Raw genomic sequence first — 24757 nt, forward strand, 5'->3', positions numbered from 1 at the left:
TCCTGTTTTTGTGCCCTTCCCCACACACTCAGGTGGACCCCCACTGTACAGCTATGGAAGCAGCAGAGCGGACTCGCAGCACAACTCATTATAACAGCTCCACGGAGCTGGAAAACTGAAACTGGGACAGACGGACGATGAAATGAAAAAGTCTGACAAGACGCAGCAGCAGCAGCCATAGAGACTCTCTGAAGAGAAGTGCAGCTGAAAACAAGGTTGCATCGTGGATCTGTGGAATAACGGTGACAATATTTCCCCAAGCAGAGTGCAGCGTCAGGACATTGTTGCCTTCAGTGGGCTTCCAGTGATGTCTTTTAACATAAGTTTTCACAGGTACTGTATATCAACCTTCCCAGAAGTCAATGAATGCTAGGCAGCAGTTTTTAGTAAAACAGCAGTATTTATACACCCCAGACTTTTTCCACATTCCGTCACTTTAGAACCACAAGTCATAGATTTATGCAATAGGTCAATACAACACGGTGTTCATTTGTATTCAGTTTGAGTTAATACTCTAACTCAGGGTGGGATGTGTTAAAGTATTAATGTTCAGTTATAATTGAAACATGTTTTGCTGCAGTTACAGCTGCAAGTCAGCTTTGCACACAGAGACACAAACCCTGATTTGTTGGAGCGAGAACATCTATGAAGATCAGTTTTCAAGTGGTGACAGTTTCTAAATTGATTTTAGATCTGGAGTTTGACTAGGCCATTCTTACACATGAATATGCTTTGATCAAAACTGGTCTTGTTTGAAAGTGAACCTGCACACACTATCATGGGTCACATTCATGCAGAATAATAAGCCTCTGGTCAACCCTTAGCAGATTTGAAGCTTTTGATTTGTTTTGTTTTTTTTTACAATGAAATATCTCCTTACAACTAAGTCCTTAATGCTTGAATTAACCCAGCATAAGAAAATGTAAGTGTAGTATTGGCATTTTTCAGATGCTGAATTTAAAATAACATTTCTCATCTAAGAAGAAATTCAACAAATTCAAATGTTGGTAATTAATCAGCAAATTAGAAAAAAATATATGGATAACTGGGAATAACTCGTACCACTAGATGGCAGCGATATGCTTCAAATACCATTTTTTGTTTATGTGGAAAATGCAGCAGTGGGATTTCTACATCTGGGCTCCATCAGCAGCAACAGTCTACCGAGACTAAACCTCTTCATAAATTCACTGCTGACCTGCCTGCTGTGTTCCTCCTTCTCTCATATTACTCTAATAAATATCTAAAGCCTTCACAGGACAGCTTATGCTAAATTACAGAAGTTGACTCAATTTATTAGCTTACTTCTAAAAGCAACTTGTTGCACTGCAATTCATTTAGAGTTGCAGTATATTGAAACTTGTGGTTGTAATCTGACAAAATGTGGAAACGTTAAATATGAATACTTTTGCAAGGCCCTGTACGTACCTCAGTCAAATAATGCGATACTCCAGTCCACTAAATGTTGGACGTCTGAGTTCTTTCTATTCGAGTGACATTAAATGAAGCAGCATTCACATGCAAATTTGACAAAACTTTGCTCTTTGTTATTCTAACAGATTTTGTGTATAAATGGTTTTGTATTTATATTTTATATGGTTTTTACAGCTGAACAAGGTGAGAAATAAAGACGCACACTCAGGGTTGGTTTCCCATTCTTATCTTTTTATCATTACTTCGTTTAAAGATCAAAGCTGTACATCCTGTCTAAGTTTCAGATTCAAGCACAGTGCAGATAGCAACGCCTGCGAAAAAGAAAAACTCTAAATAAAAAGAGAAAAAGGCAGAGGTGATCACAACCAGAAGTATGTACACAAAGGTCAGAGTATGTACAGAAGGTACCAGGCTCCCACTGCGTCGTCTTCAGAGTGAATTCAGTACGATGCTGCACTGGAGCATTCTTCAAAATGCCACAAATTCTTTGTTTTGGTCAGTTTTTTTTTTTTTTTTTTAACTCCATACAATACTGACAGCATAATGCAGCATGATGGAAAATAAAAATAACAGCTCTTATAGCTTTCTCTATGGCGTTAAAGGCTAAAACATAAAAATATATTCTCTGTTTGACCTAAGCTCCGTCCATTCATGGATCTTTTACATACTGTCAGAACAGGAAACATGATCAAACTAGGAACACTTAAAGCATTAATTTTCCCTGCACAGATGGGGGTACCACACACACACTTACACACACACACTTACACAGGCCTCAAACATGAAGTTATTCTGACAATGAACAGGTAGGGGTAACAGCGATGGGCCATTAAGACGCACAGCGTTGCAGTTCAAAGGAAAACAACTGAAATGTGTTTATTTTAGTTCTTGGCAAAAGAAGATGGACACCACTGTGACCTCCAGTCTCTGGAAATTATGCTAAACTGAGGAAACTACTGGATTAGATTAATTAGGAAAAAACCCAATTAATGCTCATTAACTCCCTACAAAGGAGAGGATTTGATAAGTGCATCAATGTGGCTCCCTCCATGAATAAGATCGGAAAATGAATCTGAAATTTGGGTTTTCACTAACTCAATGCAAAAAAACAACAACTTCATCACAAAGAATCAGGGAGTCCTGAGGCAAAATAATATTTTCTGCTGACTCTGCTCAAAAAAGCGCAAACCAGACCAGTGACCTCCAGGAGTTTGCTTGCTGCAGGAAAATGTACAAACTCAACACTCCCATTATTTATTTCTTACTAAAGAGTTGCACACCTAGAAGTTAGTTGGCTCCATTGAAGTAAACCATCAGAACTGCAAGAATTATCTGCATAAGCCCTTTAGTTTCTACTGGTTTGTTCTGAGAACTGTAAACGTCGCAGCCCGTCCTTACAGCCCTCAGCCTCACATTAAGCTGCAAGTTTCCCGTTTTATAGAGTTTGGTTTTGATCAGATCCGGTGTCTTAAATGGCTCCGAATCAATTCATCCCTCTCTCTGCACATTTGTGCAGTAAAACTTTATTGAGTCGTGCTTGTAAATAATTTTATTAAACTATGTGTGAACTTTGGATTATGATTCTGATCTCCGTTTGGGCAACTTGACAATTTCTGATCAAACATCTGGTAATATTTTATTGCTCTGTCTGAGCAGGAAGCTACATTCAGAACACGCTCACCTCCTTTAACTCTGTTCTGAGAATAAACGCAGAAAATATTGACACCCTTTGGTAAAGATCTGAGGTTCTGCAGATTGACTTATTTTAATGGACCTTAGTTTCTGAGAGTAGAACCCTGTGAAAAGGATGTTTTTACATTTTATTACACGACCCAGCCTTGTATAATATTACATTTATCTTGAACAACAGCCTCAGACTTCAGGTAGTGTTTTTAGTGCTCTTTTATTCTGTGGATGAAACAGACTGATGCGTTAATTAAGGAGCTTTATTGACGCTGGCAGGTAAATTTCTGCTTCTGTAATGAACCAGCTGTTCTCTGCTGGGATCTGGTCTTCATGCTGGGCTAAGCTGACGGTCAAGTTTAGCAGAAAATATTAAAAGTGGTGTCAGTCTCACTTTTCAGCAAGAAAGAAAATAAATGTTTTCTTTTGTTTTTTCTTTAATTTCCTGAAATGTCACATTTTTCCCTTTTAAAGTCTCAGACTTTTTCTCCGCTCCCTGCAGATGAAAACATCAAGACAGAGGAACTCCACAGACAAATCAACTTAATATTCTTTTTTTTTGTTGTTTTTTTTTCCAGAGAAAACAGCGCCGGCTTTCGCCTGTTTTATTTACTCAGAAGATACGACGAAGTGGACTAAAACGTGGATCAATTATTACTGCAGGCTAAAGAGCAGGGTTAGATTATTTGTCCCCTGCTGCCACACACACACACACACACACACACACACACACACACACACACACACACACACGCACACACACCTTAAATCAGTTTACTAAACACTCAAAGAAAGTAAAAAGTTACATCTCATCCACTCTGATTATCCCCTCAATTGTATCTGAGAAGCTCTAACATCTCTGATTATCGCTAATGTGAAAGTTTTTTTTTTTTTTTAATCTGCACTGTTTGTTTTATTTTTTTTGTAGTTTTCTGTTAACAGTTTATGAGCTGCAAAGATTTATGTACACGGTTTTCTAAGCTGAGAAGCGTCATCTTGTTCCTCCCGTTGGCAGAAGTGTCACATGCGATCTGCTTGTGCTTCAGTCGCGGTAAGAGAGCACCCAAAGGACAAACAGCGATGACATCTGCACCGAGTCTGTGCGATCGGGTCGTCTGCTGCTTTAACCAAACCGTACCGACCCGGAAGCACCGAGCCGCACTACTTAACGCATTCTGCATATGAAGGGGCGTATTGATAACCACTTTAAGAGTTTGGTCGGGTAGAGATAAATATGAAGTAGAGTCCATCCCATAAATAGGTATACCGAGCCGGACAGCACATGCTTAAAGATGACTCAAAAACCTTGCAGGAAGTGAAAGTGTGTCAGCTAAAAAGAGATGAAGAAGATCTTTGGCTCGAGCCATGCTAAAAAGAAAACCAAAAATAAAAAAAAAACAATGAAATAAACACTAAAGACTATTTTGTTGCAACCTCCCAAACACCAACGCACACATGAAACCACCTTCTTCGTTCCCTGAGCTGCTGCCGCCCACTGATTAACTGGACACGTGCCTCCTTCCTCCCACTCCCACCAGTCGAGCCTTAGCTGGGGACACAGTGGGTGGGGGTGTGGGGGTGGGCAGCCAGCCAAAGCGGAGGGCCGCCTACCTACGCTGAAGCCCCGAAGCACAGTACGATGCAACTGGAAATAAGGCAAATACTTGAACAGAACTTGACCAAAGACAGGTTTTGGTGAGACGTGATCGCTCCCTGTGCAGCCTATAAGACGGGGGCGGGTCCGTGGGGTGGGGGGGTCAGGGAGGGGGTGCGGGGACACAGTGATGCAGACGAGTGCAGCTCCTGTTGGAGAGCAGGAGCTTCGATACGTCAGGTTGGACGAGAGCGTACTGTCAGTGGGAAAACGGAGGAAGAGGAGAGGCGACGTGAATCTATAGTGCAATGGTTGCGACATAAGACTGCTAATACCCATGCTCTCTCTTCTTTGTATCGACCCCCCCAACAGCGTTACCGACAGTACTAAAGTGCTGATTGTTGAACCCCTCGAGGGGGCTGCTGACGTCGACAACACAAACGTTCCTACAGAGAAACTTTGACGGACTTTTACAGTACACACGTGTTTGTAAACAGAACGTCTCCGGAACAAATGCATGGCTATGCAACAGCAATTCTCATATATTCATACAGTATCAACTTTATATATATATATATATTTTTTTAGTTGCATTCAGTTTTAGAAAAAGATAAAAAAAATAAAAAAAAAGATCTGGCTGCCAAGCAAGCGTGTGCTTATTTAATTTGTTTTAAAAGATGTTTTTCCTAAATTTTCTCTATGATTTTAAAGTACGTTCAGCTGAATAGGATGTATAACTGATTTACTTATGAGCGCATATCCCTAACCTCTCTTACTGTTCTGTTTTTCTCCGTTAATCCCGTCCCGTCCCGTAGAGGCGACTCCATTTATTCCCACGTTTTCTTATCTCTGTAACTCTAAATGAGGTGCCCTGCGTGGCCGTGGTGAGGCCAGACTCATGCGCCAGGGTCTCACTCAGTAAAAGCTCAAGCAAACAGAGGATCAGGCAAAGGTGGGGCGCTGCGGCTGCAGGCCGGGTGCAGCCCTGCCGGGCGGGGCCGTCGGGCCCGTTAGGAGCGGTAGTCCTTTTTACTGTACGGCTTGTTCCCCAGGATGCTGTCCACCTCGTGGGTGATGGACGACGACAACTTTGGAAGAACCTGTGAACACACACACAAACATGACGCTGAATTCATAGCCACAGAGAACAAAGTTACTTGTTTTACCTGATCTGCTTATTCTTTGTGCTGTTAAACATTTACAGAGCTTCATGTCAGATTTCTGACCTGTTAATACTGATTTGGCAGATTCCTCTTAAATAGTAGCATATAGGAAGATATAAGATCCTTACGCAGAATATTAGAGGTTTTCCAGGCACATCCAACTGGAGAGAGACCAAATTGAGATTCAGCCTGACAGATATAGAAATCTCTTTTGATTAGCAAACTGAATAAAGTCCAGGTTTGTGGTATGAAATAAAGTTTCCATCTAAAAAGCTTCTTGCAATTCAATTAATTGTTAACTGGGGTATACAGACTCAAAAAGGGCCGTTTGTTGAAGGAAAAGCATAATGGGAGCAATAATTACACCAAAAACTGCCCTACAAAAACATTTTGCATTTAAGATTAAAGAAAATCTTTGTAAATATGTTATAGTCATTTTAGAAGTAAGTTTTTAGCTGCAGATGCATCCTTTGCTACAAACGATCAAGTGTAAGCTAAAGGAAAGTTATTGCATTTTAGGAAATCAAATCCTTTTCTCACTTAAAAAGGTAATTGAATTATTTATTTGTCTTTTAACGTATTGTAACATTGCATAAAAAAGGCTGAAACGGTTAAAGGAAAAATCTGCAGAACATGCCAGTGCTCTTATCCGATTAATCGTTGGCGTAACTGATAATTACTAAGACAATCGTTAATACTATGAACATAATACATTGAAAATGTATAAACTAAGTGGAAAATATATTTCTCTGGACTTCTTAAAGAAAAACTAATTTACATGTGAGACTGTGTTCTAATTCAGCGTCTGGGATAAAAAGGTCTGGCAAGAAGAAAACTACAAACGCCCCGGGAAATGTGAGGGTAACATTTTGAAGCCGAAATATCAAATGTACACAGTGGGAGCGGATTTAGTGTGCACGAGCATAAACGCAGCCAGGAGTGAAGGCAAAGCATCAAACTGGAGGAGACGGTGGGGTGGGGGGGCGGAATGCTCTTCACTGTGGGCCAGGAATAATGTGAAGTGAGAACCCAAAGCCCCCACCAGTATGCGAACCCCATTAAAAGAGCGAGCCTTATCAGCAGAGAAAGAAGTGGCCGTGAGCTCGTCTCCAATCCCCTCGGCAAATGATACTGGGCTGACCTTATTAACGCGGTACAGTAAAGCAAGAGAGCGTGCAGCGGTGAGCTGCCCAGGAGGACAAGCTGCACTCGGGAGCGGAAGAACTGCCGCTCCGAGCCGGAAGGCACGAATACGAATCCGATTAGATGGCCTCCCCCGTCCCGTTCTTTTGAAGAGGGAAAACTTTTAATGCGCTCTGCAGGAACAGAAAACAGGGGAAAACAAAGAGGAAGGTGCAGTGGCCTCACCTGGATCGCTCCTATGTTCTCCATCAGCTGGTCGGTGCTGGACGCCCCTAAAAGGACAGAGCTCACCCCCTCGTTCCGTAGGCACCACGCTGCAGGAGACCAGTAAACACTGATGACGTCCGCACCACCTCACACACACACGCAGGGCCACATCCATGACTCACACACACACACAAACATATGCTGCACAACATGACACCATTTCACATAGTGAATCTATAATTGATCTACAGCAAAACTGGGTAAAACATCACATCACACACAGTTTTAAATAGATGTACATTAACTTTCTTCATTTTTGCTTGATTGTACATAAAAGAGCATCTCATACCTCGGTTCTCTGTCCTGCAGAGTCACTCAGAGCGATTTGGATATGCGTGTTGTGCAGCGAATGACACAGAGGCGTTGCTGTGTCTCAATAACACTAAATAAATTACCCAAACCCAGGAAAAGGATGGCTCTGATTGAAAAAGTAATCAAGCTGGCATCTTAAAACGACTGCCAGAGACATCACATCTGCACTTAATAACCTGCAGAAACTGCCTACATGCGTTTGTGAGGTTTCTGCACCTCCACAGTCAGTTTCAGTATTGATCCAGAGCAGCACTCTGCGTGTTTCTCAGGTCGTGTCAATGCGAGAGCAAATCAATCATAAAACATTTGCAGATCTTTTGCTGATCACTGCGAGTTCATCACACAGAGCCTCTGGAGCCAGAATTTGTTTTGAATGATTTGCACTGCAATGTAAAATCACATCATAAGGGGAAAAACCTTTTCTTCCCTTTTCTCTGCCTCCTGCCTGTCCTCGCCACGAGAGTTTCATTACCTTAATAAAAAGTGCTGCCAGCCTAATATTGGGCATGATGAGGTCGCGGCCTTGGCGACAGGCTAGCAAGGCCGCAGTTCTGTCTAATTTTCAACAGCCCAAGTCACAAGGACTCAGGCCACATACTGTGGATTAGCTGCTGCCACCAGGCTCCTCCAGGACCCAGACATGTTGCCAATGAAACTACGAACCACAACAATCCCACCACAGAAATGTTGAAAGAGCTCAAATCAGCCTGGGAACTCTCACACGTCTTTAAGACTCTGCAGAGAACATTTACATTTGGCAGATGTTTTTTTCTTTATGCGGTGGTGCAATGTGGCATGAAGACGGTCGTATTTGCCGAGCTAGAATTTGTGGTGTGCATCTTTAAATTGGTATTTATGACAGTTTGTGTGATTTATGGGTCTTTAATGTTGGATGCTGTAGACAAAAACATTAACACAGCGCTAAACATTACAGAGGAGGTTTATCTGGAGTATAACTAGATCTTCTCTTTTTTATATATTTGCTTTTTCCATCCGTATCTAAGGTTGTGCGTCTCTGCTTTAAAGAAACAGCTACATTTATACTTCAGCAAAATAGAAAAACTGCAAACCTATCTAAAACAAGGTTGTGCAAAGCATTTTTTTGAGGATTTCATCAGCGAACGCTGCTGAGAACAAGCAGGAAACCTGACATTCTGCAATCATTCTGAGCAAATCGACACAAAAATACCACACTCCTGCTTGGTGTGCTATTATAATTGGTAGCTGTATTATGCAATACAACTGAATGCTTCTGCAATTCAGGAAGCTATAGTTGTAAGCAGATTACAGCACAAAGGGAGGCAAAATGTTGCTGTAAAAATAGTGGGATTACGATTCAACACAATTCCTCCGCCAAACTGGAAATACAACCCAGCAAACGGGAACACTTGGAAGCTTTTTCCTCTGGATTTGTCACGAGTGCACGATGCCTGGCGGCAGGGAAAAGACCAACAACTTAGCTTAACTTCATCCACTTGTCACATTCACTCTCTAAATCCTGAATTTAACACCTGCTTCGCCAACACAGCCTCCAGCTAAAGGCAGAATGATATCAATCACAGTTTTTATTCAACGCTGGAGTGAAAAGGACTCCACAGTACGCATAAATCTGCTGTGCTACCTTCAGAAGCCCAGAAAGGAGTTATGGGAATTGGCTGTCGACTAATGGGGCGTGAAACTTGATTTATGACAGTATTTTACAGTGAGGGTGAAGAAACGGCAGCGATCTAATCTCAGATTGCAGACTGAGTCTCGGATTTATTCACCTCATAGCTAACGTTTGACGGTGGGGTTTCTGGCTCTGCTGCCAGCAGCGACTAGATATCTGTCACCTGCGGATTAATTCCAGGGATCCTGTTTTGATGCAGAGACTCAAAGCTGTTAAATGCACCAGACAACCTCAGATTACTCCATGTGTTTGCATGCCATGTGTCGACATTCACGGCGTCTCCGCTCTTATTAAAGGAATGAGTCAGAGGCATGTTTACTGTGTGTTTACGTCCCTCGCATTCAAGATCCTACGCTGCGAGGCTTTCACACCGAGACAGACACACACGTGACAACACGACAGAGAACTCAGACAGCTGCGAGAGCGCCGCTGACCCCGGGCCCGTCCGAGGCAGAGGGACGGACAGACAGACAGAAAGAGAGAGAGCGGCAGAGTGTATCTGCGTACCGATTGCGAGTTGGGGCAGTGTGCAGCCCAGCCGCTCCGCGATTGCCTGCAGCTCTTTCAACTTCGCCTGCTGACGCCGGCCCTCCTCGCTCAAGATCTTGTCCTTCAACCACTGGTAGCCCTGTTGAAAACATAGCACACCTGCTCAAAAACACAGCCCTGCTCACATCGTCGTGTCAGCAGGGCCCGTTTTTAAACACGTGACTCTGTCTTCAGCTGTCAGAGCCTCAGCCGGGGGAAGCAAAGCTGCTCCTGCTCACATTCTGATTGTTTTTTTGTTTGTTTTTAAATCATCACAAAGTTATGGAAATCCTGTCCTGATTACTGTACTAAAAGTATCAAACAGCTGCACTCAGCTGAGGTACAAAACGTCTCAACCAGGGATGCTACTGGTCACACAGCTTAAGAGCCAGAGACACACAACATCTACAGGCAACACTGAGCCAAACAGGAAGCAGGAACTGCACAACACCAACACAAAGGGTCTGCTTCATGAACCGCTGTGTGCTACACCATCCACACACACAAAACATGCCACTTCACCACAGAGGGACACAACAGTGTGAAAGGTCAGGGGTTAGTACAAACGGTTTTTTCTGAATGCTCATTTCACTGATGGAGATAAATCCTGACTTCTCCCTTCATAAAAACTACTTAAAATAAACGTTAGAGAAAAACGCGTCTTCTGCTTTAAAAAAATGTAACTCATTCAAGTGTTGTTAGAGTCAGATGAAAGCTATTTTCAATGTGAATATGTCATATATATCGTGTGCATTTAAATGAACTGGGCCGGAGTTGGCTCGCTGACAGACGGCGTCGTAGAGGTGCATGGCGTGAACACGGCACTGAAAACACACACACACACACACACACACACAGGTACACAGTATGCAGAGCTACAGAACCTGAAAGAGACAGAGGCACAATGAAACAAACGAGCCGCGTGGGGGAGGGGCGACACAGAGCAGTGAGAGTGGGCACAGATGAACGGAGAGGTCGGTGGGCAGCGCAGAGGTGCCGGGTCTACCTTCAGAGACGCCCGAGAGTACGGAGGCACCCTGCCGTCGTATTTCCCTGAGATGATCCCACAGGCCAGCGGAGACCAAGTCATGGCGCCCACACCTAAAACACAAGCAGATTAACCATCATTATCCGTTCTCATTTGTGAAGGGCCAAATTACATCAATGTGAAAAGACGTTAAAAATTGTGCTTTAAGAAGTACAAATCAGACACAGAAAAATTGCAACAGTTTTTAGTTTTGCTAACACGTTCTGCCACAACTGGAACTTTGAGAACATTCATAATCTTGCTGTGGCCTGAAACGAAAATAAATTTGACCCCTCTGCTGTAGCTGAACTTCAAAACTTGTATGTCAGTAATGTGTGCTGGCTTTAGAGAGTCTCAAGGTGCAGCAATATTTTTTAAAAGTCTGACTTTTGTTTTTTTACTTTTTCTTGGGTCATGTGTTTTCTTTGTCTAATGGGGAGATGGACAATGCTGCTTTGTTGTCTTCACACAGCTCATCCTGCTTTCGCCTCCATCCCCCATCCAAATGGTAACGCTGCAGTTGGCCAGCAGAGTCTCTTCAGTGTTGGAAAGTCGGTAGGATGCTGCTCTCCCATGTGACACTGTGCTGAATCATTTGAGACATAAAGGTTTGCGATTTGCTACCAGATTATTGAGAGAGGGAGGGGTAAACGTTTGTGCCACTATATACATATGGTGTAATTCCTGTAAAAGAAAATGAGAGATGTTGCACTTTCCATGCACTGTGTGACTCCTGCCTTTGCAGAGATCTTTTATAAAACTGTCAAGGACTGTAAGGCTGCATCTTTATTACTATGAACATAACGACGAACACTTTCTGCAGCCTTTCACTGCATTCTGTCAGTCAGATGTATAAATGCATCGCACTATTGGTGTTTGCTTCAGAGAAAAGGAAAAAAAATAACTTCCCAGCATCATTTCATAACAAATTCACCACAGTACGACACATAAATGGATCACAAGCTGTTTTTGTATAAAAATCTAAATTGTGTGATCAACATGAATTTTAATTTATTATTTTAGTTTTAAAAAAGTCGCATTTTGGTTTCAGAATAAAAACTGAAACCAGCTGTAATTATTCTTACGTTACATCTTTGAACCTGTTCTACTCGTATCTGCTCAGGCTGAACTGAGTGGAAGGTAGCGGAAACAACTGCACGTGTCCAATATGAAGCAAATAATAATAAATCGACAGCACATGCACCCAATTTACCGTTGCAAAAAAAATCAATACTTCATCTAGAGCAAGAAATGCGTCAGTGCTCACCTATCTTATGGAAAAGCTCGGGCAGCTGCACCTCCACTTTCTCCCTCTGGAACATGTGGTACTCTGCCTGCTCGCATATAGGAGGAATCTGGTTAAACTGCCGCGCCACGGAGTACGCCTCCTAAAGGAAAACAACAAACAAACCAAATCATACCGAGGTGATAAAATGAGGAAAATGACGTTATGCATAATTCTCCTTCGTGTTGATCTGTTTTTCTGTGTTCCCACCATAATCTCCATTGGGCTCCAGCGGGATGTTCCCCAGTACATGGCCATACCTTGGTTTATCACATGGGTCATTGCTCTTACAGTTTCTGCAGAGACACGTACAAAAACACCATGAGCTCTCCATGTTGGGCTCCACGATGCAACATAAACGTCCTTAACTTTTAATCGTACAAGAAAACCCCCCCAAAAAAACACACGTATATCATTTGCAATCCAAATATCCCAGACAATTCAGGAGGGAGGTGGAGAAGCTGATTATGTTAATTAGAAGCCGGAGAATCCTGATGAGCGTGACATCTGTTCTTAACAAGGCAAGACTTGAATGATGCTCACGTTAATATTTACAAGGATCTGCTTTAAATTTGAAGCGTGCAACATGAAACGGGAGCCAAGTGACATGAATGGGAGATGACAGCCATACGTTCACCAGTTCAGATTTTTAATCGTGCACAAAGTGGGCTGACACACGGGATGGAAGCTTGCATATTTTAAGCACGAAGGGTTAAAAAAAACGCCTCCCTTTAACGTGCACGGTGAATATTAAAGACATTTATCTCAACGTATTGTGTCCCTGCATTACTATATTTTATTTAAAGGTCGGAATTTCCACTTGGAGTCGGAGCTGACGCGTGCCAAATGAAATCTCCCTTCGCCCGGCTCTAATTTCCGTCTCTTTGTTGGCTGGGGTGACAGTTTGTTTTGTGTGTGAGGCTGCAGAGCAAAACATGAAACGGGTTAGATAACGATCGGGCTTCCCAGACAAGAGCAGAAGCGCAGGAGTGTAATAAAAAAAAAGATTGCATCAACCCCTCAGTAATCCTGCACCCATCTATTAAGTTTACGGATGCCCTGCTCCTGAGAAATCGGCCCGTTTTATCATCCGGTGGCTGCTTGGCTTAGGAAAGTTTTTCTGAGGTGAAAGAGCCATTAAACCTCCTTTTTTACACTGTTTATCCCCTCAGCTACCGCCAAAATAAAAGTACACCAGATGGTTTAACCACTGTAAACTCATGAGTAACCTTGGAGCTATCCATATGAAGAAGTCGTAACAAGGCAGATGGGCAACAAAAATAAATAAATATTTTAAAAAGTAAAACTATTTTTCAGAAATAAGACAGAGAAGAAGATCCCAGACACAGTGAAGCATCAAGCCGAAGGCAGAAAGATGACCTCAGGCTCAACTTTAACCCTGGGAGGAACCGCTACCGCTGCAGCAGATGGACGCTGGGCGTCCAGCTGAGCCCACACACAGTTAGCAACTCTGCCATTTAAAGGTCTCCAGCATCAGCATCTATCATCATTCCGACTGTGGAGGTGGAAGCACCCGGACCACAGGAGGCGTTTAAAAATAGATGTTTCAGTTACAGGAGGATTGTACATCCAAGTCCTCGCACTGCAGTAGTCATAGAGACGAACAGGAGGCTGTTTTTAATATATATATATATATATATATATATATATATATATATATATATATATATATATATATATATAAACCCAAAATAAAGTGATAAATACAACGAGACAAACAGAATTACCTTCCATAGGCGTGTTGGGGTCGGGTCTGTTGGCGAAAACCACATCCACGTAGTCTAGCTGCAGTCTTTCTAAAGAAGCTTTTAGACCTGAAAATAAACCCCACAGTAAGTCTCTGCTCCCACATCTACAATGTTCGAGTGCATGAGCAATAACAGGGAGGATATTCTCAGCTTAACTCGGTTATTGTTCCAAATGCAGCTTTGATTCCCTCAACCTGAAGCTGCTAATTAGGAAGTTATTCATCATTTTTAATCCAGTGACACGCTGCAACGATGCTTACCTTCTATAATGTGTTTTCGAGATAAACCTCTTTCAGTCTCGGCTCTGTAAAAAACACAAGCAGAAAAACTTTTTATCATTAAAAGTTATTGGGCATTTCTGCCGCTTGCTGCCTGCTGGTTAACCCAGAAAAGCTACCGGTTCAACTCCTGAGACGTTTAGAAGAAATAATTAACCAGTGAGCATGCGCTAGTTACGCTTGTGTTACCTCATAGGGAGCAAAATGGAGAAAAATGTTAAGTATTCTGTGCAGTAAGAACTTTTCAGCTTGAAGCTGCATCGCAATAAATCAGAATAATATTGAAAAGTTGTCTCTCGAAAAGGATCCAACAGCTGTGTACTCTGCAGTGTTTTAAGTCATTTTTAGGTCAAAACATGACCATCATATAACAATTCTGTATTAGAAATACTTTTTTTTAAATATTAGGCAACACACTATTTTTCTTAGAAACTCAATATATCACTGGGTGTAATAAATACCTTTTGAGTTTCCCTTTTTAAATTGACTTACTTAATCAACATACTTTTCAGTGACATTCAACAAATCAATTTTTTTTCAGATATTATCACAACTGCAAGGAATCAAGATTCAGTATTCTATTATTTTCTTTATGTTTTAAATAAAGCCAACCGGATCCTTCTTGTTTTTCTTGACATTATCGTACAGCGAGAATCTCCTGGTGCTGACAGAACATCATTTGATCCCTTGTGAAATATGAGAGATGTTTTCAGCTTTACTGAAAAGAACCTGACAACAGATGACACATGATCCCATTACCACAGGGGGCATCGGCACTGGGTGAGTCAGGAGAAATTACACAGGGGGATAGTTTTTCACTCGGCATCCAGATAAAAACTTACTTTCCGCCCCAGAAGATCTTCGTTGTTATCACCAGACTGGAGCGTCTAAAGATGGAGAATGACAGCACATCTGTTAGACCAGCTGCCACACCGACTCGCTGAGAACAGAAAGACGGTAACTAACACAGAGGAGGAATGTGTTTAACCCACACAAGACACAGGTCTTCTATTGCAGCATACGCTATAATAGATGGCTCAGACACATCCTTAAGAGAATAATGCGTTGGTACTTTATTACTATTATTTGCCGCACTGACGTGTGCGGGAGTAGACCTCGATCTCACACAACCTGCAAACGCTAATCCCAGATCGACAAGAAGTTAATCCATTATTCAGCCTCATTGAGGAGGAGCACTCGAGTCACGGCCCGTGTTAATCTTGTGTTTTGTGGACTGAGACCTTGCTGTTCCGGATCACAACACACACATTACACAACCTCCTATTATGTCAGAGAAAAGAGATGATACAAGATATGCCGGCGGGCTGCGGCGGAAATAAAAAAAAACACCAGAGTCAATTAAAGGTGTGCCTCCTACCTCCATCCTTTCTTCTTTATGATGTTCCCGAGAACCACCTCTGCCCTGCGAAGCGGACAGAGACAAGCAGATTAGATAAAAGATAATGCTACGATGATGGGAGCGTTAAGGTTGGATCTCTGGATTAAAAAGGAAGCAGTCTGGCTCTGAGTGCACACGATAAGAGGGGAGGCTTTGGTTCTAAGGAACACCTGTTTAGGATTTGATGGTGTGAATCAGCAGGCAGGTCAGAGTCGGCGAGGCCGGAGCCACCGCTATGTGGCTCATTAGCAGCTGAAGGGGTGCTAATGAGCGACATTATGATCAACACGGGGCTCATTAGGGCCGGGCAGAGCGCTCGCTGGGATGTCTCTGCGGTCCTCTCGCTCTGACAAACAATGAGACGCCACCTGGCTGCTCCGTTTGATGCAAAAAAGACTTTTGGACACTGAGGTGAACAGAGACAACGGAGGTTGGAAGCAGTGTCAAACACCCAGAGCAGAGAGACGCTCTGACAGGCGGTCAAGGCAAAAGTTTAGACGAGCTTCAACAGAAAAATGAGATCAGCACCAGGTTTGATCAGTTCTGCTTCATGACGATGGATACATACAGACAGAAAGCTGCATTTCTGCGCGTTTTTTTTTTTTAAAGGTTGCAAAAATGGGCCAGAATACTATGATCCCTGCTTCTCTAGTTATAGCACAGAAGGTAAAGAGCTAAACAGGAGATAAAAGTGATCAACGTCCTGCAAAACAGTGACTACATGTGAATGAAAACTGCCTCAGAGCTGGATTATATCTGCTTCTTATCGAAGCAGCTGCCTGTGGCTCCAATAAAAGTGTGTCGTGCAATCAGAAAGTTGTGGGTTCGATCCTGCCTTCCATCCTGACCACATGTCAGTATGCATGTCAGCCTCCTCTTGGGCGATGCATCCAACCCCAAGTTGCTCACCTATCAGCAGTTTGGTATAAATGTGATTCCTGCATAGCGATTGCAGAATGGTGTGTACTGCCGCCAGAGGTTGGAATAAATGCTAAGCGGTCCCTGTCCATTTTTCTTTTTTACATTACTGATCATTTATAAAGTCTAAATATCAACAGGATTGTAAAATATAAAGCCTTCATAAGGGAAAAAAAAACAACATAATATGACCGGTGGACATTCACTGAACAACATTTATATGAAATAAGAAAGTTAATTTTATGAGCTTTGGCAGATACAAACCCAATTCATATTTAGGCTTCATGTAAATATTAAAGTGGTAAAGTTTACAAAGCAAACATCAGTTTTACAACAGTTTACATCAATTTAACCAATTGAAAAGCAGTATCTAAAAACCTCCAGGCGTTAGTTACTCTGTCCATCAGTGTTTGGGGTCTAATTACCCAGCCCAGGGTTTATTGTTCTACTTCTATGAAGCAGCTGATTTTATTGATACTATTTAAAGGATTTTACCCATATGGAGAAGTTTATGCTTTAAACTTCCCAGATACTTTGAATCGAACATTTAAATCGTGACAATAGCATGGCAGGATGAAAACGACACATTCTAAATACATGTGGCTTTCTTCATCAGTCAACATTGTAATAAACGTTGTAAGTTGAACTCTGCTTCTCTTTTGTTTGCCTGAGTGGTTTTCTTTCTATCGTTCCCGTGCTTGAGTGCTTTTTATTATTCAAACAATTACTTGTTTGTTGGTTACTTATTTAAGATATAAAACATTTAAAACATTCTCCTGCCTGCTCCAGTGGTTATGCCATATTCTCCCGGCGCATCCAAACATCATCAACCCGACCTCTGCTTTAGCTGTGCTGCTGCTACACATCCAGCCTGCTGGACCCACATATTTTCAGAAAAAACCCCCAAAAAAACAGAAATCCTGCCTGTGTGAGCTTACAGTAACAGTGCGTGTCTCCCACGCGTACCTGGAGGGCTGCCCTAGTGTAAAGTGAGTGATTTGAGCACCCAAACATAAGGTGCAGTTTGCTTTGAGCATGCTGGCTTTCTACAACCGGTCGTTAATTTGTTTTTTTTTATGCTGCAGAACCGATGCTGTGACTGATAGAGGGAGCCGTGATATAACGCTGCGTGTTTCATGGATGAATAAGACTGTATTGCTTTGAGATTTCCCCATAATTGTGCAGCCGATTTGTCACCCATTTTGCACGTCAGCCATCTTCGGTGCATTCAGCAGGAAAGAAGCAATAAAAGAGAATGCTGCTCTGAACATTTCTTTCAGACTTTTAAATACTCAGACCATGTGTGTGTTTGCAGATAACTGCAGCAACAATGTTTAGTTGCGCATGTTTATCTTATTTTTCTTTCTTCTTTTGAAAAAGAGGGGCCTTTGCATTGGTACAGAAAAGCTAGTCAGTTATGCCAATAAACAAATAAATACAAGAACTCATCCAGCTTTATCATAAACAAATACATTCCAAATTGTGGTTTTAAAGTGATAAAATGTAAAAAATAAAATAAAATAAAAATACATCGGCACTGCAGATATCCACGTGATGTGATTTTTGTTTTCTGAAGCTACAATAAGCAGCTAGTCTGCACATGCTACAGTACAGTATCAACATTAAAGCAGCTGACTCTGCAGCCAACTCATCCTCCGGCTTCACATGAAAGCCTTTTCCACACTCATGTGCAAAGTGTGTTCAACTCTTACGCGCGCGCGTGCGTGCGTGTTTGTGTGTGTGCGTGTGTGTGTGCGTCATGTAAGCTCCTCTGTGCTGTCAGGATTAACACCTGTGCAACAAATACTGAGCTGCTGTCACACAAACACTCTCACATGCCAGATTTGTCTCCGTGTTTAAACTGCAGGTTGTTTTACAGATCAAAGACAGAGGAGGGACTGCGGCTGTGTCAAAGATCAACTTTGTGCTCGTTTTCCTGGTTCTGACATAAAACAACACGGAGAGGTGACGTGCATCAGCCGCAAAGGATTTAGGGAAAAAAGGGATTGACGTTTCAATGGTTGTCCTTATTTCTAATCCTAAATATTCTGCTGATGCATCTTTCAAAAACGGAGCAGATCGCAACAAATATTCTCAGGGGATTAAAAACGGACATGCTGCAGTTAATCAGATGTGCTGTTTGCCAAGGATAATCCCTTAGATTATTTCAAAGCCTCCGAGTCACTACAAAGACAAATTAATCCATAATGGAATGCAAAACATATCAGACCTGAGGCGGAGAGAGGCAAGAGGGGTTAAAACATCATCACCGCTCGCTCGTCTTCTAAACCAAGAATTATTTTTATTTCAAATAGAGACCCATTAATGGGTTCTGGAGGCTAAACAAGTGTATTTAACACAAAAAATATTTGAAAAATATTTTAAAGCTGGTAAGAAAAGCAGTTAGTGGCGCTAACTGCTAACTCAATATTCAATGAGAGGGTGAACTAAATAATTAAGATGCAGTAAAACATCCAAAAAAACAAACATAATGTGACTGAAATAGAGCAGTTATGTTTTATTAAATACGTTCGGAGTCTTTTTGCTTGTTAGAATTTTTAATCTCTCTGCTGATGGTAAAGTTTTTAACCATGCGATTTACACGAGCTGCACTTTTTGGGAATTTCTGCCGTCTGAGTGAAAAAAAGCTGAACATAACAGAAGAGAGATGAGTTGAGTTGAGCATCCAGCCTTGAATGCATGAAGACGGGTCATTAAGGGTGCGCTGACATCCTATTGGCTGGAGCTTGACATGCTGCTATGACATACATAAGGCCAGACTACTTCACATAAACCTGTACTTGTCCTTTGACACCAACATAATGATTGGCTTGGCTGTTCTAAACAAGGTGAAAATGTACCAGAGACAAAAGGCTCATGGTACGTCTGGAAAAGCTGCAGAGATGAACAGCTCAGGTGGGGTAACATTTTGACAGGACGGTTATTGCACCAATCTGGCCTGGCTATGGGAGAGTGGCAAAATCACTGTTAAAAGAAAGTCACAACAGGTAGTTTTAGCCTCAGGCCATGTAGGGGACAGCAAACATGTGGAAGGAGGTGCAGGAGGAATGAGCAAAAATATACCAAACGGCACCTGGCAGCTGTGATTGCAGCAAACGGTGGCTGCAGCGAATGCTGACGTAGGACTGAATACAGTTGTACACACAGATCTGCAATTACTCATTTTGAAAATATCCTTACACTTCACAATTACGCACTGCTTTTTAACACACAAGAATAGATTGAAGTTAGTGATTCAACAGCTTTAAATGATCTATTTCCAGCTTTGAAAATAATCCAGCATAGAGACCCTAATGTGAGCAATTTAGCTAGGATTTTTAATCCAAAATCAGGTTAAAAGTATTTATGTATACAAGGCTATATCATGATTTTATTTCTGGACAATATGGACAATTTATGAATAAATTGAATGAATTTATAAATGAAAGTGCAGCCAGTGGTTCTTATCATCTGAGGTGACAGCTCAGATGATAAGAACCACTTATCTGAAAATCCATCTGAAAAAAGGATTTTCCCCTTTTTTTCCCTTCTGGCAGTGAAAATAAAACCTGCACATTAACAAACAGGTCACATTGTTCTTTTAAAAAAAGACCAAGAGCTCCAAAAAGATTGAGATTTTGTAAAATTGCTGGGTTTCATTGCAGACAAAAATGTATTAAGGTTTGAAGGTCAGAGAACTAGAGGCTAATGGAGCTATGTCTAATGTCTGTTTCTGTTCTTCCAAAAGCGCAGTTCCAATTTTCTTTCTTGATTGCCATAAAAAAGAACATTTTGTCCTTCAACAGACTTTTCTTAAATAAAAAAAATCTCACCAGTTTTTTCAAAGCCCAACTGAAGTGAAAGCAGAGTATTTTTTAAAACCCTAAAAAGTTTAAAAACTACTTCTCTTCAATGATTACAGCTTGCAAAATTGCACCTGTTCTCGTTTTTCTTTCCCGGTTCATTTTTATGATAAAATACTTTGCACATTTGTTTAACTAAAAAGCCTGGCAGGAACATCTAATCATAACTGATTACTTGAGAAGCAAGCCCAGATGTATTTTAGGTGTGAACCAGTCGCTCTGACCTGTAATCAGAGCATGTTTTTAGCAGGAGGCATGAACAGAATATTTATGAACTGCAGAGAGGGAGACAGAATGTGTTCATGCAATGATAAGGAATGTTTATTATTACTGCAGCACAAATTAAGTGTATCATTTCTTCATGACTGCACACCACTTCATGACTCACACCTGACGTGAACAGTGAGCCAGTAAAGTATCTGTACTTTGAGGATTCACAACCTTTCAGCGACTAGAAGCTTGGCAATGTTTGCCGTCACAGCGATACAGGATATATACTCACTTCCCAGCAGCGTAGACCTCCGCTGTGTCAAACAGATTGATGCCGTTTTCATAGGCCAGAGTCATCAGCTGCTCTGCCATCTGTTGATGAAACAAGGGGTAAGAAACAGACTGGGGGGGCACGATGATCTGATGTGCAACATTACAGCTTCTTAATTATTCATCTGCCTTCCCAAGACTAAAGATGGCTACAGTGTCATTTGATAAGGTGAATTATTTGGCTGTCGGCAACGGATTTACAGTAAGAAGGAGGTAAAACTGGGTTTGCTGAGCATTCTGGGAAAGCAAACTTCACTGTGAATGTTTTTAAGCTCAAGCTTTGACGGATCCATCTGCTCTCACCTCATCTGTTATCTGTCCACCGAATGTCACCCATGTTCCTGCGGAGGGTGACAAGGAGGCAGGGCCACGTCATGAACACACACTAATGAATAGGTAAGAAGTGACGGCATATATTCTAAACATATGAACATATTCTACAAGAAACAAGTTCAAACCCCAAAAAGTTTCTGAGGTGGCAATAAAACTGATAAGACTTTTTAAAGTAGTTCCAGTAATTCAGGTTTTGTTATATACAATCATCATGCACAGAGAGATATGCTGAAAACATGTATTTATTTAGTATTTTTAATACAGAAATGTTTTGTTCTAACCAAGTAAAGGTCTAACTCTAACCTTGCTGACTTAACAGTCGACCAGAAGACAGTCGACTAGCCCCTTTCATCTGAAAGGTAAAGCCAGAAAAGTTCAAATCTGCTGGTTCATACAGGTAGCCAAGGATATTAGAGGAAAATTCAGTGGAAGGACAAGCTCTGTTCAAAAAAGTGCATTAGAAGCAGGAAAAAAAATGCAACCTTGAATTAATTGTGTGTTGATTGTGTGTTACAGTATGTGCAGATGGAGTCGGTGCTTCCTGCTATGGATACTGTTGCAATACTCATAAATAATTAATGCTTATGGAAACTGTCACGATTCTTGTGTTGAGCCATTCGTGAACAACACAAAATGTCAAAGGAATTACATTTCTTCTTTTAGCAACCTGGGCTCCATTAATATCTCTGTAATGCCACAGGCTTTGTGCCTCAATGTTACAGTAATTCATAGAACAGAGAATGAGGGTGTTATGCAGATGGATGCTAATATTTCTCTTGAAATCTTTTTTTTTTCTTCTTAAATTGGTTTTATGTAATATGTAAATTTTCGGAGAAGCCCTTTGGATTTTTAATTTTTGTTTAGCTGTGAGAGACAATCACACCAAATATAGATGGTTTTTACGTAAGTCTGTGCATAATGACTCTACATAATATGTGCATTTCAATTCTTGAATTGAGTTAATGATATGAATAAACTTTTTGAGGAATTTCTTTGTCATTGCAATGCATGTGCTAAAATAGCACATAATGTAAAATGCCATCCTAAAAATGTTCAAGGTTTGAGCAAATTATTCACTTTCTGAAGTAGCAGTGGTGTCTTCTTTTTTTTAAAAGGTAATGTAAAAATAAAGCAGAAAGGTTATTTGCTTTGCACATAAATTCATCATGTGTGCTGCTTTCCAGATTGTGTCATGAACTCACCTAATCCAAGGCAGGAGACCCGCAGGCCAGACTTTCCAAGGTTTCTGTCAAAACAGAGAAATAAATTAACATTAATGTCGAGCTGAGGTGGCAGTGATTTATGAAGGTTTTGTGCTCGAAAGGCAGTTTCAGAGCACGTAAATCTTTTTTTGTTTGTTTGTTTGCTCACAGTGACTGGGTAGTACGTACTGTAGGTAAGCAAGTACGGCAAAAAAAAAAAAAATTTCCTATATGCCTCTGCAGTCATTGGTTTTTATTGCAGAAGTTGAAAAAAAACAAAACAAAAAAAACAACAAAAAAAAAAAAACAGAACGCTATATGGATTTGGAATGAGCGTGCATCTTCTGCAGCACTGACAAATGGATGAGGAAAAAGGCAATGTGCGAATCATCACTGACGATGCGTGCGTATGTGTGTCGCTGTGTGAAATGTCAAGGAAAATCAGGGGGGGGGGGATGGCTCTTAAGCAGGCCCACCAAGACATCCAGAGAAATGTCTCTCAGCCTCCCTGTGACTAAAATCCCCTTCAGCAATGAGCAACTTTGACTGCTCCAAACAACTTGCTTCTGAAAGCCGCTGTATCTGAGCCAATCAAAGCCCGGACCAACCCTTCTGGTGACATTCACAGCTTGGATTCTTGCAAGCCTTTAAAGATCCCTCTGATGTCTTTTGCTCCCTGTTAACATGCAGGATGTTAGAGTTATGACAGAGCAGAAGCAAACTCTCTTTTAAACTGATTTAGAAAGGACTCAAACTCTATCCACATCTGATATAGGAAAAAAAAAAAAAAGATCCCAAAGGTGTTGAGAATAAAATATGAAGTTTATTACTCTTGCTTAACAGTGAATAAGTGAATAAATAGATAAATAAATAAATAAATGAAAAAATGTGCCATGAGGGATGATGTAACATGTGCAGGAGTGAAAGTTGGTATGTGGGATGATAACTAAAATAATCTGTTCAAGGCTGGTTGTATATCGCAGAGTAGAGAGGGAGACAGAAGTGTGAGCATGTGAATCAGTGCAGATGTTTGGGTTGGAGGATGCTGAACCGTTACTCTGGTTTCATTTCAAAATCTCAACAGCGTCACAACAAGAGGCTTTGAATTCAGGCTGCAAATAAACCAAAACTAGGAAAGAAAATGTTAAAGATTCTACCTTTACTGTCACTTTCCAACGCAACCACTGAAGTGATGACTGGACAAGTACAGAAAAAAATTAAAAGGAGAGTAGTGAAAGTTTTAAGATATCTTTTATCTGTGGCCGAAACTACTGATGGAGATTGGCTGATCTCCATCAGTAGTTTGGCAAACACCTGCCCTCTCATACTTTAAAAGTTTCTTTGAACAATAAACCAGTGTTGTTACATTCATGGTCTGGTAACAGTGTGCTAAACGGAAACCACCCCAACATGTGCATGTCATGGTGCGGCACCGTCCCTTGTTTTGCATGACATGACGACACTTTCTGCATTAGGCTGCCTCCCCATCTCCAACATGGCAGGTCAATAACTGGTTAAACCAGGTCCACAATCTAAACATTTTGTGAATATAAAAGTGTTGAAGTTACAAAGTGCTTACAATAGTGAAAAACAGTTATTTCTTCACTCAGAGCACAAGAAATACATGTCTGTGAATAAATGTATGTATTGGTTACAGTATTTTGAGATTGTAAATATTAGCATTTACATTATGATTGTTATAATAAGCTTTTATTACACATAAATATATATTTATCAGTAACATATGTAATTTTATAAATTTTACTGTAGCATTAACCAATCATGGTAGACTACACATGCATGTTTACTTGAAAACATCCCATATTTTGCATCGTCTCTGCTACTGTTTGCAACACCATATGAGAACATTCAGGGAGGTGCTCTGTATTTTTTGTACTAATCCTAAATTATGAAACCAAGAATCACATTCCTAGTAATAAAATTAATTAATATTCTTGAGTATGAATGCACGTTCACCATAAATATTACGGCACATAAAAGTTTGAGAAAGCTTCAAAATAAAAAATCTTTCAATGAGAGGCCAAAGAGAAGAATGTTGCGGTGGCAGCAGAGCTCTTCCGGAACTTCGTGAAGGCTTCTATACTTTTTGTCTCTAATTTGAATGTTTGTAAACATTTTAGTCACTAAAATAATGGCATGGGAGCTAATACATAGCATCACAAATATTAAGGTACTATGAGTAAAGTAATTTACAGATGGTGAGCTGCGAGTGGCATGTCTGCTGAGTAGCTGGCATGAGGAGGATGGATTCCTCAGCAGAAACCCAGACACATTAACTCATGTCTTATACTTGGGTCACTGTATGCAGAGTAGAACAAGAAAAATGAAT

The 24757-nt window shown here is 41.1% G+C and overlaps 2 protein-coding genes across 10 annotated transcripts in view; one reads left to right on the plus strand and one right to left on the minus strand.

Moving 5' to 3' along the window:
- megf6b (multiple EGF-like-domains 6b) overlaps positions 1–1642 on the plus strand; it is a 65502-nt gene extending 63860 nt beyond the window's left edge. For all 3 annotated transcript variants that reach the window (XM_008408564.3, XM_081607022.1, XM_008408566.3), the window contains one exon: positions 33–1642. In XM_008408564.3, the coding sequence (XP_008406786.1) occupies positions 33–94 (62 nt within the window). In that variant the 3' untranslated portion in view covers positions 95–1642. The remainder of the gene's footprint in view (positions 1–32) is intronic.
- A 2-nt stretch (positions 1643–1644) lies between these two features.
- kcnab2a (potassium voltage-gated channel subfamily A regulatory beta subunit 2a) overlaps positions 1645–24757 on the minus strand; it is a 91914-nt gene continuing 68801 nt past the window's right edge. For all 7 annotated transcript variants that reach the window (XM_008408573.3, XM_008408570.3, XM_008408571.3 and 4 more), the window contains 13 exons: positions 22408–22451; positions 21176–21213; positions 20835–20914; positions 15531–15575; positions 14995–15039; positions 14135–14178; positions 13854–13940; positions 12316–12401; positions 12088–12208; positions 10800–10894; positions 9773–9893; positions 7243–7331; positions 1645–5811 (listed from right to left, as the gene is read on the minus strand). In XM_008408573.3, the coding sequence (XP_008406795.1) occupies positions 5722–5811; positions 7243–7331; positions 9773–9893; positions 10800–10894; positions 12088–12208; positions 12316–12401; positions 13854–13940; positions 14135–14178; positions 14995–15039; positions 15531–15575; positions 20835–20914; positions 21176–21213; positions 22408–22451 (985 nt within the window). In that variant the 3' untranslated portion in view covers positions 1645–5721. The remainder of the gene's footprint in view (positions 5812–7242; positions 7332–9772; positions 9894–10799; positions 10895–12087; positions 12209–12315; positions 12402–13853; positions 13941–14134; positions 14179–14994; positions 15040–15530; positions 15576–20834; positions 20915–21175; positions 21214–22407; positions 22452–24757) is intronic.

The sequence above is a fragment of the Poecilia reticulata genome, chromosome 5 (genome assembly GCF_904066995.2).
Source record: "Poecilia reticulata chromosome 5, P_reticulata-male-v2, whole genome shotgun sequence".
NCBI lineage: Eukaryota > Metazoa > Chordata > Actinopteri > Cyprinodontiformes > Poeciliidae > Poecilia > Poecilia reticulata.